The 13,627-nt window shown below is 38.7% G+C and overlaps 1 protein-coding gene across 2 annotated transcripts in view; it reads left to right on the top strand.

Annotated features, from left to right (window-relative positions):
- Positions 1 to 13,339, top strand: part of LOC124172318 (zinc finger protein 33B-like) — a 74,905-nt gene extending 61,566 nt beyond the window's left edge. The window contains exons 6-9 of one of the 2 annotated variants that reach the window (XM_046551761.1): positions 9,031 to 9,090; positions 9,200 to 9,432; positions 12,325 to 12,514; positions 13,171 to 13,339. In XM_046551761.1, the coding sequence (XP_046407717.1) occupies positions 9,031 to 9,090; positions 9,200 to 9,432; positions 12,325 to 12,514; positions 13,171 to 13,289 (602 nt within the window). In that variant the 3' untranslated portion in view covers positions 13,290 to 13,339. Of the gene's footprint in view, positions 1 to 254; positions 461 to 2,803; positions 2,964 to 5,633; positions 5,890 to 9,030; positions 9,091 to 9,199; positions 9,433 to 12,324; positions 12,515 to 13,170 lie in introns of those variants that run through there. The other variant, XM_046551760.1, reaches the window with a different exon arrangement.
- Positions 13,340 to 13,627: the final 288 nt, after the last annotated feature.

Genomic DNA, 13,627 nt, shown 5'->3' with positions numbered 1-13,627 from the left:
GTATGCGCTAACTTCCTACTCATCCTAGAACAAGGCTTGGAGAGTGGTGCCACGAGGTGGCAAGTCAAAACACTACGCAGAGGAATTTTCAAATGTTCTAGATTTGTGGTTATCCAGATTTCTTGATTCCGGATTTGAGGTCCTCAACTGCATTTATGAAAGTCAGAAATTTTGAAATTTGAGGAAAGTTTATCCCTAAGCATGAGAGTTTTTTCAATATCGTGCTAACATGTCTGTATTTATTTGAATTTCAGTGATTTGCAAGATCATCAAATGTATGGAATCATTAAAATATGATTTACACGAAATTAGGCAGGAGATAAGGAAGCCTAAGGGTAACTGCCACTGCGGGAAACAGGAGCAGCTTAAAAAAATGAACTTCAGGTTACCTGTGGTAGAAGATGAAGAACTTTCCTCACTTTCGGAAACAGTGAGCGATCCATCGTCGATGGATCAATTGGTAACCCTCTTGAAAAATATTTCATTAACTCTTTCACTGCAGTGAACGCACCTGATACGTTGGCATAGCAGGCTGCTGTGAACGTAATACGGTGGTTTCCTATTATTTTTTATTGCCTAAATCGAAAGATTATTACTTTTGGAGTACGTATTTCTTTTAGATTTTTAAATGACGATAGATATTTTTTTGCGATTAAATGAAAAGTGAAAATTTTCAAATGCCTGAAAATGCGACAGCTAAGTATGAATGCTGGGAAAACTCCATGTGACGTCACACTGGTTCCCGCTGCCGCAAGTGAGGTGACCTTGGGGCGAGGCTTTGAGCGCTGATATGACGCAGGAAGCTAGTAGGTAGCAGAGTACCCTGCTAGCTGGTAGCGCTTGGCTTGAATAAGGATTATTAATACCTTATCAAACGAAGGAAACTTTCCGACCATAGGTAATTTTAATAGGTGATTATTAAGACATGTTTCCCTGAGCTCTGTGCCTCATGCACGCATTGGTAATCTCAGATGATGTAAAACCCCTACATATTCGTTTAGAAACTAGGTCCCTGTGACGTCACGTGGAGTGGAATCGCATGGGCGCCAATCTGGCCTTTTTTGAATGAGGTTATAATTGACCATTTCCATTCGTTTAAACCGGTATTTCTAAAACCAAATAATTTATATATTATGAATACACTAATGGTGGGTAACGAATCACAACCAATGCCTTTCGTATTCTTTGATGAAGGAAACTACCCTATTATTCTTCCTCCCTGTCATGCACTCGGCACTTTTACCGAAGCCATCTGAAGGGTTGCCAATCCAGGACCCTTTCCTTGACGAGCTCACCCTCACTGGCCTCTCTTTTCGACCCTCGGAGTGGGGTGCCTCCCTAACCAAAAGTGACCGCTCTGACTGTATTTTGAAAATCTATCAATCCGCTCAATAAAAGAAGATTGTTTACAATGTACTTCTGCCAATCAAGCAATCAAGTACGTCTTTTAGCCGTGTTTCTGTGATGAGAAATAACCATTTAGTTAACTTTTCTAAATGGCCATTTTCCGGTGGTACGGAGCCACGTTTTTAGCAAAGTTAGCGAAATCATTATTTTTCATCCCAGAAACACAGTTCAAAGACGTACTTGAATGCATAATTATTTTTTTCTCTTCTTATCTTGGCCTCGTTTAATACATGTTATAATATTTCCTGGAGTTTCGGTCAATGTAAAACAAGTTATAGCCAACATTTCCATTTATTTTACGTCATCATCAAGGCTCTTAACTTTGTACAACATGTAGATTTGTTTTTTTTAAACATCAATAAATATGTACAAAGTAAAGAGCCCTGATGATGATTTAAAATAAATCGAAATGTTGGCTATAACTTGTTTTAACTCCAGGAAATATTATAACATATACTTGATTGCTTGATTTGCAGGAGTGTGATGCAAACAATCATTTTTTGATGAACAGATTCATTGATTGATTTTCAAATTGCAGTCAGAGCGGTCGCTTTTCGACCCCCGCTGGTAGGGTCGATAAGACAGATCTGCGTGGGTTAGCTTGTCAAGGATATGGTCCCGGATTAGCGACCCTTCGGAGGGTGTACATTATTGAAGTACCTGCTCCGTGGGCCCACGAAATGCATTTTAACGTTTTCGCCGCATGTGAGGGGAATGTTTTCGGAGATTGAACAGCAGCGAAAGGGCTAATTCGATTAGCGGTCTGAGAGACTTCACGTCACGCATGCAGAATGCCTCAAGAAGAGTAATGAAGGAGATAAATTCAATTGTTTCCTATTAGTTGGCCGTCTTTCTTTGACATTTAAGGCGTTATTATGAATAATGGCGAGTTATTGACGCTTAATAACGATAACAACAATTTAAGTGTGTTTGATATCAGTTTTTGGATCCGGTTTTCAATTACTTTTTTTTGCTGAAAAAGTTGGCTCGTGTTGGGAATGCATGATATTAAATAAAAGTTTTATAATAGCTTAGAAGTTAAAGAAATAAACTTAAGCAATATAAATGCTGTTGCAACGTTTCATGATTATTTAATTCATTCCGGTTTCACAAATCGCACGCCACTGATAGTGTAACAAATATTTCACGCCAATGGTTCAGGGTTAATATATTATGAAAATGTAGCTCAAGCCAACTGATTATTTAATTAGCGATCCTTTGTAGGGTGTACCACGCCCATTATTGAAGTACCTGCTCCATGGCCTTACGAAACACATTTTAACCTTTTCGCCGCATGTGAGGAGAAGGTTTTCGGAGCTTGAACAGCAGTGAAAGGGTTAACTTTGAACAAAATTAAGTTTGTGTGCTTGACTTATTCTTAATCGTGGTATTGCAGGTTCAAGAGCTTGCAATTGTTGGCGGAGGAAGCATTACACAAGTCACGTATAACATATTGAAAAAGCTCATGGGCAACGACCTCTGCAAGCTCTACAGCTGTTGTGGGAGAAAGGGGAAGAAAAACTTTTCGGCTCTTCCTATTTATAAAGCTGTTGAAGGTTAGTTACATAACTTTCTTAATTGGCTATCTTCTATATTATTTCTACTTTATAGATACCTTTTTCTCAACTTATACCCAACCAAACTCTACAAATGTGGTACCAAAATGCACAGAATTTATCAGAGAACATGCGACGGCATATCTTACTTCCTTAATATTGCTATTGTTTCCTAATATTTGTTTTTAAATAATTAAAAAAAAACAAAAACCGGTAAATATTCCTGACGTTAACGGCGCACGAACTGATACATTTGTTCATTTGCAACAACATCTCACATTCTTTAAATAACTCATATCAAAATGCGGCTGATTCCACATTCAAGTCTCCTGTTGATATGTAAGTATGAGTCATCATGTGCGTTTAACAGAGGATAGTGTAATTCCAATTTAATTTGTACATAAGACCCTGCCTTTTTTTTCTACATTTTAAAATTAGAAACACGCCTATCCCTCTGTGGACCTGCGTTGAAAAGAGCAGGGGAAGCCCACTGGGAGCGGGCGCAGCTCACTCGTTGAGTTATAAATTTGGTTTTCTTTTAGATGTGTTCATATCATGCAGATCAGAGTGCATTTATATACTTCTTGTCAAGCCCAATTGGTTAAAAATTTGTAAGAATGATGTCATCACTTTAAGTTTTCAAAGTGAATACTTCTTCTTAACATTACTTCCGCATATCGATGGCTAAGTCTAACAACACATATTTAAAAATCGGACGGTTTGAGACAGGTATCTTAAACAAAGTGTAATAGCATTAAAAAAAATAAAATACTAGCAGAAAAACAACTCTTTGTTTGCAAATGAATGCTTCTTTTTTTTCAGTTTTATTATCTTTTGGTTTTTAATGTGTACAAGTAAAAAAAATAAATCACTTTTCTGCTCTCCTAAATATTTCTATTTTTTAAATACGTTTTGTTAGAACTTTCCCGTCAACATAGTAATTAAGAGGAATTTTGGTCGATTATTTTTATTTTTTCCGTGTTTACATTTAAGTAGAGATAATCCTATCAATAGATGATTTAAATTTTTTTACTGATATGATTTTGATTTGACACACTACATTACATTTTATACTAATATCTTATTAATTTCTGTGCATAGAATATAATTTAAATGAATATCTGTTTTATTTTCCTTTTATACTAGTGTCGTGGGATGAATAGGGAACGATGTTCATACAACTATAACCTGAAGGATCAGAGAATACAATGCACTTTCAAACATTCAAAAAATATATATTCATCACTTCAACAATATCATGAAAATAGTGAATAATAATGGGGGGAATTTCACTTATCAGTATAATAATGAGGGAAATTTCACTTATCAGACCGTGTTCAGTCAGTAAGCCTCCTTGTCTGCAGTGCCGCCGACACTTCTCATCTACATCTACATAATACCCCGCAAGCCACCAAAAAGGCGTGTGGCAGGGGGTGTTAGGACACCAGCCGTTTACAGCCCAAAAACAAACAAAAAATGAAGTGCTCTAATGAGGTTGGGACAAGCGTTTATTAAAGTCCTTTATGGTTCGGGGGAAAAACGAAATGCCATATCTATCCGTTCAGCAAAACATATCTCTTAATTTATCGCTTCTATCGGACCTGGAAATATAGTGTGGCTCTAATATTATGTTCTCTGTGTCGCTCTCAAAGATATCCATTCTCAATTAAGCACACTTGGGGGACAGGGAAGGGACTGGGGCAGCTGAGGCACCACACATTCTCACTATGAGTTCCACACACTGACTCTCACAACTTACTCCGAGATTGACGACGACTGGCTGCACGTGCACACACACACACACACACAAAAATTGAATATCGGAATAAAAATACACCCTCCGGTGGCAGTTACGACAGCCAAAACATGCCTCTGTTTACGGAACAATAGGGTGGTTTCCTACTATTTTTTATTGCCTAAATCGAAATATTATTACTCCTGGAGTGCGAATTTCACACTTTTAGATTTTTAAATGACGATATCTATTTTTCGCGATCACATGAAAAGTGAAAATTTTCAAGCGCGCGAAAACGTGACGGCTAAGTAGGAATGATGGGAAAAAGTCCGTGTGACGTATTTCTGGTTCCCCCTGCCGCCTTGTGAGGTGACCTTGGAGCGAGGCTTGAGTGCTGATACGACGCAGGCTGCTAGCAGGTAGCAGAGTACCCTGCTGGCTAGTAGAGCTTGGCTTAAATAAGTATTATTATTCCCTTATCAAACTAAGGAAACTTTCCGAACTTAGTTATTTTTAATGTGTGATTATTAAGAGATGTTTCCCTGAGCTCTGTGCCTCATGCATGCATTGGTTATCTCAGACGATGTAAAACTCCTATCTACTCGTATAGAAACTAGGTCCCTGTGACGTCACGTGGAGTGCTATCGCATGGGCTCCAATCTGGCCTTTTTCAAATGCAGTTAAAATTGACCATTGCCATTCGTCTAAACTGGGATTTCTGAAAACAAATAATTTGTATATTACGAATACACTGATAGTGGGTAACGAATATCGCAATCATTGCATTTCGTTTTCTTTGATGAAGGAAACTACCCTATTGGTATTTATATTGCATTAGAGATAATCCTACTTTCATTTTTTAACTGAAGATCTCAATTTTGATTTGATACGTTGTGACTAACAGATTTTAATTGTTCATGTGATGCTGTTCACAGGTGCCATAAGGAAGAATTATCCCTCTGCTAGTGATGCCGAGATAAGGGGGAAGGTGGGCAGATATTTGGTGGGGTCTTGCGACCGCGATGGAGGAAGGAAAAAGAGGCAAAAACTAGATTGATTGATGTAATCGAATGATGTTATATGTACTGAATAAATGCATTTTGAACCCAAGCTGTTATTTTATAGACATTTAACTTGATTGATCGATGTAATCAGATGATGTAATGCAGTGAATAAATGTGTTTTTAACTCCAGCTGTTATTTTATAGACCTTTTGGTATGAAAATGTTAATGAAATATGTAGCTGATTATATTTAGCATTGAAATTCTGACTGCCCCTTCTAGATACCTGTTACTGAATGATGGTACAGTTAAACCTCTTCACATCGTAATGGAGGGGACCAAAATTTGGGCAATTTGATGTATAGAGGTTCACTATAGAGATATTTTGGCGATACGCACTTTTTTTCACATCCTTTGGAAATGAAAGGCACTACTGTCTTTTAAACCATCATATTTATGTGTTAAAAATAAACATGCATACATTAGTGAACATATATTTATTATTCAATGATTACAGTAGGTGAGCGCTATCGCATGAGTTTTTACCATGAGTCAAGAGAAAAAGATGTGATATCTCTTAATTTAACAGTCACTTAAAATGATTAGGATAGTTGGATATTGTTTTTCTTATTTGCTGTTAGGTATACTCTCAGATGGAACAAAATGGCCATAACTAATGGTTAACGTGAAAATTACAGCATATGAAAGGTGTATAAGAAAAAAAATAATCAGGAAACATTTATTGATGAAAATGTCATTCCATGTACATAATTGTGGCTGCATTGATAATTTCTATTTGTCTCTCTTTGTGGATGTAGTTAGGCCATCTCGGGGGTGTCTCCTTGGCATGATAAGTGGAGGTTTTATGAGATAAAAGATGTTCACTACAAAGGCGTTTGCTTATTAATTTACATGTAAATCAGACGGGACCGTAGGGGTGGTATGAAGTATTTGAGTTTTATGATGTGAAGAGATTCACTACATAGTGGTTTAACTGTAAATGATTTTTCTCGTGCATTAAACTCTTTGTGGGGCTTCTTTTTGTCTCTATCTCTCTTTCTTTGTAGCCGTGAGGCTCTGAGTGGTCCTCCAACACCTCCACGATTTAATTTCAGTCTGTCACTTCTTCTCTTTCAGCAGTTAGCAGACGGGAAACATCTCAAAGTTGGGTATTGAGGACATCTCGTCCCCAAAAACGTACCTATTACGTGCATCTGAATGATTATATAGTCGCACTAATGTCAACATGAGATGAATTTATCAATAGGGCTAAGGGAACTAAGTCCTTCTTAAACTCGAGGCATTAGTACTCGCCACAATCACAACTTTTCGTGCACAATGGTCCACTTCGAGAATTTGAAATGCTAGATTGTATGTTATAATAGGGTGGTTTCCTATTATTTTTTTATTGCCTAAATCGAAAGATTATTACTCCTGGAGTACGTATTTCACGCTTTTAGATTTTGAAATGACGATATCTATTTTTCGCGATTAAATGAAAAGTGAAAATTTTCAAGCGCGCGAAAACGCGACGGGTAAGGAAATCTCTCCGTGTGACTTATTTGTGGTTCCCCCTCCCGTCTTGTGAGGTGACCTTGATCGAGGCTCTGAGCGCTGATAGGACGCAGGATGCTAGAGGGTAGCTGAGTACCTTGCTGGCTGGTAGCGCTTGGCTTAAAAAAGGTTTATTAATACCTTATCAAACGAAGAAAACTTTCCAACCATAGCCAATTTTAATAGGTTATTATTAAGACATATTCCCCTGAGCTCTGTGCCTCATGCATGCATTGGTAATCTCAGACGATGTATAACTCCTATCTTCTCCTGTAGAAACTAGGTCCCTGTGACGTCACGTGGAGTGGTATCGCATGGGCGCCAACCTGGCCCTTTTCAAATGAGGATAAAAATGGACCATTGCCATTCGTCTAAACCGGTATTTCTAAAACCAAATAATTTTTATATTATGAATACACTAATGGTGGGTAACGAATCGCAATCAATGCCTTTCGGTTTCTTTGATGAAGGAAACTACCCTATTTGAAATGCTAGATTGTATGTTATAATTGTTTCTTGAATGGTGGAACAAAAACATTAATTAGCTCTCCAACCGCGTGAGTCCTCTGAATATAATTCAAAAGTAAATTCACGGCATTATTAGCGCTAGAGCCCTAAATGATCTTGTGGGCTCTGAGCGAACGGAAAAGATTGAGAAATTCCTTCCCTGTAATTTCTCTAGAGATATATTTTCTCCATTTTTTCCCTTCCATTTATATGAAGAATTTCTGCTGTGCCGGCTGGATCCACTTCGAGAATTTAAAATGGTTGATTGTATGCTATAATCGTTTTTTGAATGGTGGAACAAAAACATGAATTAGTTCTCCATCTGCGTCAGCCCTTTGAATATGATTTACACGTAAATTCAATGCATTATCAGCACTAGAGCTGTAAATAATCTTGTGGGCTCTCTGCGAACAGAAAAGATAGGGAAACTCCTACCCTGTAATTTCTCTAGAGATATATTTTCTCCATTTTTTCCCTTCCATTTATGTGAAGAATTTCTGCTGTGCCGGCTGGGCAGGCTCCAAAAATGTCTATAAAATGTGCATACATGGTATATAATGTACAACTTTTATACAGGTTATACAAATGCATATAAAATGTGTACATTGCACGTATCCTGTGTGGAAAATTGTGTACAAATTTTTCATTGGGGAAGTGTGCAGAATGTGTTTGGTGAAGAAGTGTGCTAAAAGTCTGAAAAGAGTGTGCAAGAAGTGTGAATAGAACTGTGGGCACACTTTTTGCACGGTTCTCTGCACACTTTATTTTCACCAGGGCTACTTCATTGGTTGGATGTAGTATGATATTTTCCTCCAACATGAAACGATTAATCTGGAGGTACATATTCCTTAAACAGAAGGTAGTACATATATGTTTGTTTGGCTGATTTTTTTCTTAGGTTGTCAACAGGGTGTGGTGATCCACAATAACAGACATTTCAAGGCCAGAATCGTTCCTTGTCATCAGGTTAAACGAGGAAAAAGAATCTGTTATCATGGACCACCTCACCTGGAGAAATATCCATGCATTAGTTAATTCATTGCGAAAGTACAGTATATTTCATCATATGCGTGATTGGATTGCCTGAGACTGGTTTTATATATTTTTTATTTTTAAAACCAGTATATTATTTGAATATACTGGTTTTATATTTTCAATGTCATATTCATGAACAGCAAACATCATCCTTACGGTTCGGTTAGCAATAAAAAGTTTACCTGAAAATGAAATTATTATTACTGAAAGTGAAATTATAATTCTATGTTTCAGATGTCACTATTGAGACCGATAATGCTTGTACCTCGGAGGAAACTGTCTCTATTAATGATGGTAGGTATTTTTTAAATTGTGTGTTGCATTGAATCTTACTAACTCTGTCTGATATGTCATTTTTTTACCATGAATTATCCTGAGTTCGGTATGAAAACTTGTCTTTCAGATTCAAGGGTTGCAGAACTGATCAAATCTGAGTTCCGGAGGCTAAACTCCAGAATTGAGTCGATAGAAAACACAGTCCTTGTTTTAGTGAATGGGGCACAGGTTGGAAGAGGAAAGGGGACAGTGTGCGAGACTGCCTTAAATAATTTGCCAAGTTTCCCCCTGGACTCCCTCGCTGATTTGAGGAAAGTTGAGGCAGAACTTCAGAAATCGGACGGAGTGAGGAAACAGTTTGTGAGTATTAAACTCCGTTGGCGGTGAATTCTTCTCGAGTTTCCATCCGGGTGAGCTCCATCTCCATCGCTGCCGACGTTTCGATAGAATCCTTTTCTATCGTCATCAGGGCCGATGATGCCAGTAGGAAAGTGCCAGGTTTATATATCCTCGGTCGTTATGTTGGGTCGTTCTGATTGGCGGAGAAAGAGTGCGCTTTTCCCGCCACTTTCAAAATCGGGTTCCATGCCTTACTTAAGTTGAAACCCTCGTCTGTGTTGAAGTTTTTCTTGGAGAGTCGTATTTCAATTGCCTCCTTGGTGAGGCGATCCCAGTAGCCGCTGGAGAGGCAGAGCATTTTGGTGTTTTCCCAGCGAATCGCGTTGTAGAGATTGATGGCGTGCTCCGCAACCGCCGATTTCGATGGTTGGCACAGCCGGAGATGACGCTTATGCTCTTAGATTCGGGTCTCGATCGTTCTTCCCGTTTCACCGATATACTCCTCACCACACTCGCATGGTATGCTGTAGACACCAGGCAATTTCAGTCCTGCAGGGTCTTTGGCACAGACTAAGACTTGTCTTAGTTTTTTTTATATATATAAACCTGGCACTTTCCTACTGGCATCATCGGCCCTGATGACGATAGAAAAGGATTCTATCGAAACGTCGGCAGCGATGGAGATGGAGCTCACCCGGATGGAAACCCGAGAAGAATTCACCGCCATCATACGCCGGGAAAAAGTGAAATCTTACATTAAACTCCGTTCATTTTATCTCTGCGGGTGAGCGGGCGTGGCCAAAGCAAGTGGAGATGAGGGGAGGGAAAGTTTCTCGACATGTGACTTTGCCTTTGCCAATCGGCGAACGGCAGGCGTGGCCTCAGTGAGTCGCTCTCAGACCTCCGCCGAGTGAACATCGTGAATCTGCCCGTGGAGCAGTGTTGCCAAACCTCACGCGTTCTCCTTGTATGTGACTAAGGGGGCCTTCACAGTTCAGCGTTGCGTCGACGCCGCTGTTAGCGAGCCAATCAGAGCCCGTCTTTGAGAATTGATGACGTCACGTCTCCAGCTCACTGCGTCGTCGCAGAAAAACTGAACCTGTCGGATTTTCTCTGCGTGAAGGCGGCAGTACACCGATGATTTCCAATTGGTGTTCGTTTCTGTGCATACAAATATGCAAGATTAGCTCTAATGGGAGTGGCAAATGCTATTTATTTAATTATTTACTATTATTTTGAAGTGTTCAGCTTAGTTATTTCGTATCTTTCCTAAACATAAGACTAATGTTAACCATAAATTAGATAATAATCACTGAGGAGCATAGATTAGCGTAACACATACCCGTAAATGGTATCACAAGCTAAATACAGCGTGAGAGGTGCTTGTTGGTGACTACGGTTGTTTAAATTCCAATTGATATCTAATAATTCTGCCCTCATAATCTACTCGGTTTGAGCTATTTTCATAACGTGACTAGGACAATCTGTTTGAACAACGGTTATCATTAATAAATATTCCTGGTATCATTCCACGTTACTCATGTTCATTGAGTGTATGTAATTAGCTATTTTTCGAATATTCCGAGTTAGGAAATAAAATTTAAAGGCCACGATAATGCATAGGCAAAGGCCATCACTACATGCAGAAAACAACATATGTATTGTGCGTTTGGTTCGAAATCATAAGATGATATGCTCACAGGCCGATTTTTAGGAGCCGACAATTTTTGCCTTTCATTTGTTTTCACAACGCAGAGCTGTGAAGGGCTCCAACTTGCTGCGATAAGTTAGCTCCGCCCCCAAGTACGCAACGCCGAGCTATGAAGGCACCCTGAGTATGCCTTCCACCAACGGTGCCTCATTCAGCGCGGTAGCTGACAATGTCATGGGCTTCTGTGAGAGGATTATCCCCAATGTCTTCCAAATGAGTAGGTATATTGTCTCGGTGCTGGGGCCAAAATACCTGTGGCCACTCATTACTCTCACGTTTTCAGTGATAAAGTAGGGCGGCTATGTACATTTGGCAACGTTGTGTTCTCTCCTCCTCTGTCTCTCCCGGTACTACCCCCCCCCCCCCCCATATCAGCGAAGCCATCCGAGAGTCTCCGGGATCTCACGAAAGCTCACTCGCAGATATAAAATGAATAGACTATAGCAGCCATCTAAACATGGAATATTTTTCGTTTTTTACATGTTTTTTGATGGATAGATTTGATTCATCTTCTTTGCATCAGGACTAGTATAATAAATATGATATGTTCCTTGATGATTTGAAATACATGATAGCTATCAACGTGGTGATTATCTTTGTTTCCCATATCTCTTCATGATATGATTAATCACAACCCCTTATGACCTATAAATTCGTCTTCAATCGTTTCTTTACTCCATGATTCAGAGGGGTCTTATATTTAAATAACCATCAGAACTATATAGAGAGAGTTCAACAGTATTTTCTGAAATTACCATGTAGGAAACTGGGATACTATCCTCATGATGTGCCTTGTGGTAATCTTATTTAATGCCGTAGTATAACTACCCTAATTGTTTGGAGAGTTATCAGAGAATTACATTCTTACATACCCTCTGTGACAATCGAGATGACTGCCCTGTTCATTAAGTGTCTTCATATTTTCACTTACTTCAGTGCCATTAACAGAATGATGGGGCTATTTTATAATCTACCAAGCAACATTGGCCTTAATACTCTGTCATTATCTTCCGTATGCACATTTGTTAACTCAACTCTTACTTTGCAAACTCAAATGTCTTGATTGTTATGAGATCATGTAGCCTGTTAATAAATGGAAAAATTACTAAACATTTCTCCCTATACCAGGAATACGTTTCTATGAAAATGTGATGAATTTTGTGCACTAGATGGAAATAATTTTATTCTTGCCTGTTTTTCAGAAGCTGAAGATCAAACTTATAGGAGGAATGAGTGGAGAACAGCATTTTAGGCGAGCATTAACGCACTTGCTGTCGAATGACTTAGCCTACCAGCTGACATGGATGGCACCGCAGCACGGCAGCAGGAAGCGGGGTCATTGCACCGATTCAGTGTATTTCAGTGCACTGATGATGTGCGATGTATTGATAGGTATGGATAGCCTTGCTTTCACTCCCTTCACTCAGATACCAAGGCAAGCATGAGTCAATCTTGAATCATATGGACAAGACTCTCCACCATGCGAGCTTGGCACTAACCTGGAATTAAGCCATTGCGGGACATAATTGATTCAGACCCTAGTAGCACCTAGAGGATTATATCTAGATTTAATACGTATCACAGTATACACTGTATACATATTATATCTGTATAAAATACTTGCAAATGTCCACTACCACACAGAAAATATCTAGATACTATAAGTATTAAATCTGCTGCCATAATATGGATATTATATAGATTAAATATGTGTAACACGTCGTAAAACTGTGTATTATACATATCTCATACATGTCTGATGATACCTGTTTACACTGTAAGGGAATTATTTGTATATTTTAAAGATTCTGGTATACATCAAGGACCTTGGATCATCAGACATGTATAAAATACGTATAATATACAGATTTGCAAATCTGTACACCGATGTATTTCGAAATCTTTAAAATATTGGATATAATCCTTTTGTTGCTACTACATAGAGGGGAGTATTTAAGGACAGCTGTTGAGATTATTATTATCAGGTGTATTTGATGTTTCCCAATATTTCATTTGTTAAACTTAAGTTCGATGGTTATATTTTTCAGCCTCTGTTATGGAATGCCATCCAACTTCGTCGAGTGTTGCTTCATTGGAGAGAGTGGGAAAGCAGTGGTTGCAGCACGCAGGGGATAGGCTCAAATACGCTGAGAAGAAGAGAAGATGAAGATTTTGACATTTGTGGCATTGAAAAATAAATTGTGGTATTGTCCATTCCATTTGTTTGTTCCGAATTATTCCACCTATGGTTGTCATTTAATGTGCGTTTTTGCCTCATTTTCATTGGATAAGTTGAATACTGCCATGTTATCTTCTGCTCCTATAGTGTCACCAAAAGTAGTTTAAAAATGCCAGACCAACCAACTTTGCAATTTGCACTTCTCCAGTTCTGAGCTAGCTTCAATTAACAGGTACCAAGAAATGTTATTGTGTAGGCCTTGCAAGTTGTGTAGTATCCCTCCTTCATCTTTATACCGTTCACGTAAAGTATTTTGAAGTTATCTC

Source organism: Ischnura elegans, assembly GCF_921293095.1.
Source record: "Ischnura elegans chromosome 13 unlocalized genomic scaffold, ioIscEleg1.1 SUPER_13_unloc_1, whole genome shotgun sequence".
Lineage (NCBI taxonomy): Eukaryota > Metazoa > Arthropoda > Insecta > Odonata > Coenagrionidae > Ischnura > Ischnura elegans.
Note: the sequence above shows the minus strand (reverse complement) of the source record. Positions and strands in the feature narration are given on the sequence as shown.